Source organism: Austrofundulus limnaeus, unplaced genomic scaffold (genome assembly GCF_001266775.1).
Source record: "Austrofundulus limnaeus strain Quisiro unplaced genomic scaffold, Austrofundulus_limnaeus-1.0 Scaffold241, whole genome shotgun sequence".
NCBI lineage: Eukaryota > Metazoa > Chordata > Actinopteri > Cyprinodontiformes > Rivulidae > Austrofundulus > Austrofundulus limnaeus.
This window is the reverse complement of record NW_013952643.1, coordinates 26171-31832: the sequence shown is the minus strand read 5'-3', so window position 1 is coordinate 31832 and position 5662 is coordinate 26171. Positions and strand designations below refer to the sequence as shown.

At 38.7% G+C, this 5662-nt stretch overlaps 1 protein-coding gene across 1 annotated transcript in view; it reads right to left on the bottom strand.

The window, feature by feature from the left end:
• Nucleotides 1-5662, bottom strand: part of lamb4 (laminin, beta 4) — a gene marked incomplete at its 5' end in the record, with an annotated part of 41792 nt that overhangs the window by 10705 nt on the left and 25425 nt on the right. Inside the window, 5 exon segments of the mRNA XM_014020140.1 lie at nucleotides 859-1022; nucleotides 1115-1481; nucleotides 1566-1662; nucleotides 3685-3902; nucleotides 4461-4685. Of these exon segments, the coding sequence (XP_013875594.1) occupies nucleotides 859-1022; nucleotides 1115-1481; nucleotides 1566-1662; nucleotides 3685-3902; nucleotides 4461-4685 (1071 nt within the window).

The window sequence follows — 5662 nt, the reverse complement described above, 5'->3', positions numbered from 1 at the left end:
GCTGAGCTCTCAACCCAGCGAGACAGAAGCGGAAGGTGGTTCTTAAAGAGACAGAGGCCAATTTCAAGGCGTTTAGAAGAGGAAGTGATAAGATAAGTTTATTTTCTATTTAAACATAAAAACAGCATTTTGATAACAGCTAAAGTTGACATAGATACTTTGTTATAGTATAGTATATAAAATGTATGCCTGAGAAACACATTATATTACCCCTTTAAATCGATTTATCACCCAGCCCTAACCCTGTGTTAAACTGTAACTCCATCCATGATTTCAGTAGATGCTACCGCTGCAAATTCAACAAATGACCATTTTTTTTTAGTTCTTTACAACCTTTACAATGTTGTGATAGTGCCTTTTTAAGTCTTTATTTTTGAAAGAAACGTCATTAGTTTTCAAAAACATTCAAATTATACTCTAACAGTTGATGAYTTGATATTTAGGAACAACATCTGCATAATAATTTAGAATACATTTTATGTATGTAGTTAAAAATGACATGCAGAGGTTTGGTGTGACTTAAGGCCCTGTCACACAGACAACTTATACCAACTTATGAACATTTTAAAGATGTCTATGTTGAAGCTGGAATTGAAAAAAATCAGCAGGAAGCTTCTTTTCGGCATGTTGTCATTCTAACAAATTGATCAAATGCATAACTTTTATTAGCAATTTAGACATAAAAATATTTTACAAGTTGGCATAAGTTGTCTACTGTGACAAGACATTAAGGAGGATGCAAATAATCAGTTGAGGAGACCCCTAGAGGGAGCAGCATAAAGACATGAGACTTTCAGACTGACCAGACTTGAGGTGAACTCATGTGTGCAGAAACCAAACCTGTTCCATGTTTTGTACCTTCTACTGGAGGCTTTTCTATCATGCTTGGATCCTTGATGCTTTTCTCCTTTAGGATTTTTAGAATTTTCTGAAACTCTAGATAAATGTTGTCCATTTCAGTGTGGAGCAGCAGAGACGGGTCAATCAGAATTGTGTTAGTGTCGACAGCATCTTTCAGCTTTCTGTGGAGAAGGTGGAGAGGTAAAAACTGCAGGAATGAAACAACTGGACTTTGGTTCTGTKTCAAACTCTCTGACTCAAACAGAGAACTTACCTGATCTTCAGGAAAACTTCCTCCATTTTCTCCAACTTCGGCAGAGAAAGACTCGTCAGATTGCCGAGGTTGCCCAGCTCGGAGTGCAGGTCCAGCATCTGTTGCCAGTGGCGACTGTCAATGAAGTGCTGGTTGTTGCCAAGGCGAGGGATGAAAGTCCTCATCCTCTGGGCTGCTTTCTGGACATGGGTGATGTTTTCAGTCCACAGGGCAGTGCACGGGTGGCACTTCTTGCAGATTGGAAACGTGGAGTGACCCGCTGCACACTCATCACAGAAGGTACCAGAGACTCCAACACGACAAATGCACTCGCCGGTTTCAGGGTCACATGATGGTCGTGCAGCTCCTTCCARGTTACAGTCACAGGCTGAGAAAAGGATCCCAGTTTCAGTGACTAAGAGTGAAACTCTGAATTAAACAGTGTGAGGAAATGTTGGAGCTTTTTACCCACAGATGCACTGCAGGTCTGGATTTCCAAAATGGTTTTCTCCACATTCATCGCATCGTCTTCCTCCGAACTCAGGACGACATGAACACTGTCCCGTCACCTGAAGGCAGCACAGCTTCAGTCTGTAAACACTGAACCAACTGTTCCTTCTTCTCTGTGTTTCAGTCTGACGTTATATTCTGTCATATACAAAGTTAGTACCTTATTATCTCGGTCTGACAACTGTCACTTTAAATAAGGCATAGCAAAAAAGAGCGCAATGACAGCTAAACACCAAGAGTAGCAAAACACCRGCTAAAAGCTAAAGACAGCAAAAGTCTAGCTGAAAATCTAAAAGTAGGAAAAGACTACCCAAATAACAGGATATAGGATGTGGCCCAGGTCTGGTAATAATGACACTGCTTTTAAGATGGGATGTCTCAACTGGYCTTATTGTAGTTTGGCTCATGTAGTTCTGTTCTGGTCTATACATGGACCACCTCTGGAAAACCACATCTGGGCCACCAAAGGGCCATCATTCTTTGYTTTMTCTGTTCAAAGTGTTAATGCATTGTGTGGGCCAGAATTGAACCAGACACAATTTGCTAAAAGCTACAGTATTGTTAGGCAGTAGACTACCTAAAAACTAMAARKWAMMMMWTWMYWRSYKRARSSMAAARKTYWWTWAAARSMAAAWTTKSMRSSRMMARKWRRAAARGSYTWRSYWAAARSYWAAAAGTATCAAAAKACTAGCTAAAAGAAGCAAAAATATTAGCCAAAATCTAAAAAGTAACTAAACTTTATCTGAAAGGAATGCATCTTAACTATTTCTTGGTATTTCCTTGACTCTTAATGTGAAGCTGTTTATGTTTGTTTGTTGAGCTGTTGTACTTTTCTTCATGGCATTACTCTTAGTTGATATTTTCAAGGTTAGGAAACCTAAATCTGTCATGAATAGGGTTGCCAAAGCATCACAAAATGTGAGACAGCTCTACCGGTGATGGAGCTTAATGACGTATTGAGTTACTTGTGACATCACCCAATAAGTCTTATTTCCCCAATATTTGAGTTACATCCACATAAATAAGATTTAATCTAGTTTCTGTTAGTTCCACTTTCAACACGATGAATTAAAAATAAAGATTTAACTAACACAATAATTTTATTTTATTTATTTTTCAGCTGGTGATGGCTTCAGTAAACATAAGGATGTTTTTAAAACCAGATTACTTCAAACCAACATCAGTGTGTAAAGAGAATTAAAAAGAGAATCAATTGAAAACTCCCAACGAYATAAACAGCAAAAAGCTTTAATCACATCATGTAATCCTTTTGTTACCTTTCCTTTTTGTAGATGCAGAGTTTATGTAGGTCTAGGTTAGTGAGAASAGGATTGCCATCTACCGTTAAGTTTAAGTCCATATTCTAGGCTGSAGTCAGAATATGGGACAAAAAAAGCATCCCACACAGGACACTTMAGTTTTGCTAAAAATACTGGACTTGGCAACCCCAGTCATGAGGCACAAAGTATAGGAAAATGGCAGAAATCTTTGTCCAAACTAGGCTAATGGGTAGCCAAATAAGGGAACATTTTTATAGTGTTTCAGGGTTATAAAACTTTTCCCCTTAAAAAAGGTGTATAGAAATACTACATTAGCTATTGCACTGATCCATGACATAATTTGTGTAGTGTTGTTGTCATMAGACCATCTATGGTCTGCTCTTCTWWTTATTACAAACGTTTTCTAACACAKTCAGCACCATCAGCACATTACGCTCTATGTTCAGCATAACTTTCGTATGGCATCACTGAAATTGTTTAGATGAAAAAGAGCAACAAACTGTGTCAAAAAATGTGTATGAGTTTAATATTAGCTAATGTGGTCTTATTTTGTAGCAGTTTGTTGTTTTTGAAGAAGAGTTAGCCTGAAAATTTATTTAAATTCCACACTCTTTTTTGGCTAGCTATTACCTTAGTCAGGACAAATACTTCTGTCCTTTTTCCATAGGAGCTTTTGACTGATGTCATGGCTGATGTATTAAAGTTAGTGGACAGAAAATCCCTACAGAAAGGACTAGAAAAAATATATTTTCATGTGGTTTTGGTTCTGAGGGTGATATGGATGTTTGCTTGTCCTCCTGCCTTATTGCATATGTTGGAGATGGAGTTAACAGGATCACAGCTGCAGGGCTCACATCCCGACACTCCGTCCATGTCCCAGAATTCGTCCTCACACTCATCACAGAGGTCTCCCCTCACCCCTGTCCTGCAGGGACATTGTCCAGTTTCTGAACTGCAGAAGCAAGGACCCTCCAGAGGACACCGAGTCGGCTCAGTTCCCCGCCGGTCACAAGAGCATTCTGGGAAACAAATGCACACACAGAGAAACACGACACTCCTGATCATCGTTTAAAGCAGAGGCTTCAAACTCAGAGTCCCACAGACCTGCAGGATTTTAGAGGTTCCCCTGATCTGCATGGTGGTTTTCRTTATCGCAACAAGTTCTGCAGAATTCTGGTAATCATCTAAACCATCTAAAACCAGGATGATACTGGCCCTTAAGGACTAGATTATCATGCCCTGCTTGAAATAARGACAAACTTGTATTAGTCAAGTCTGGTTCTTGGTCTTTGGAGAAACCAGACCATGTTTTCTGACTATACAGGAGTAAAAAGAGTAATTTATGGATTGATTAGTTTTGAATCAAATAGGACTGATGCTCTTTCACCTGTACACAGTAAAACAAAATGTACTTCATTTGGTTTTAGATAWGTCTCCCTTCTGGAAYTTGTAGAAATTTTGKATACGGGTAACATTTTATAAAACCCACGACTACTGCAGCTTGGTTCAGAGGGACTGTCAGATAACAGGGGTCATGTGACCCAGGCACAAGAATACTCCTTAAAATCTGTTGTTACCTTTACAATCCTGCTGCAAAGCGTTGCCATAATAACCAGGTTTGCAGTGTTGGCACTGCGGTCCCACTGTGTTGTAAAGGCAGCGCAGACACTCTCCGGTCGAGCTGTCACAGGCTTCATCATCGTCCGKGTGGATGTTGTTGTTGCAGGGACAGGCCTCACAATGAGCACCTGCCAGGGTCAGGTCAGCATAGAAACCAGGTCTGCATCTGTTGCAGCGTGCACCTGAGAGGTCACAACAACTTTTAAAGACTTATTAAACCCAAAATCAGCTTTTTTTTTTTTTCCAGATTGTTGTCTAAATTGGGCCTTAAAGTGTCTGTGACATGCATATTCTTCAAATACAAAAAGTCAAAGAAAACATTTTTATATGTAAGGAACTTGACATAAAACACAATTTTGCTCATTTTGCTCATTTTGTCTCATAACTGGCATATTTTCTTTTGGACTTGGCTCAGCCAAAGTGAAACAGGAAGTGACATCAAAGGGCAAGTCTTTAAGAAAATGAACTCTCTGGCCTTTGTTTGTCAAAACATTATTTAAACTCTGATTCTTATTTGATAGTGACTCGAAATAATTTAAAAAACCATCAAATTCTTCTCTACAGTCTCTGTTGTTAGCTATTTTAGTAACACTGTTCACATGCAAATGTTCCCCTTTGACATCACTTCCTGTGACTTCACATGCAAATATCTCAACAACTGTTCATCTCGGCAGCGTGCAAATTGTTTTTTAATATCTCATTAATGTTGTCTTTCCAAAAATGCATTCATATTTATTACAAACATTTGATGTCACAGACACTTAAAGGGTATTAACTTTAAATTTCTGTGCAAATTGTGACATTTTTGTGTGAATTTGTTTAATTCTGAAATACTTGGCCTAAAACTATCTTAGCACTGCCGTTTATGGCTTGAATGGTGGCTTCTGCAGTTGAATTTTCCTCTTGGTTAAAACAGTACAGCTCCAGTTCAGGTATAAAAGCCTTTCGGTCAGAGACACGCCCCTGCAGTAAGTCAGGAGTTAGAACAAGCGCTGCAATGAAAATTTGTTACTGTTTTCATCATCATCACTTTATTTATATAGCACATATAAAAACAACAGTGTTGACCAAAGTGCTTCACAGACACAATACAGTAAAACATACAATAAGCTAAAAACAAATATCCATCCATCCATCCATCCATTTTCTTCCTCCTATC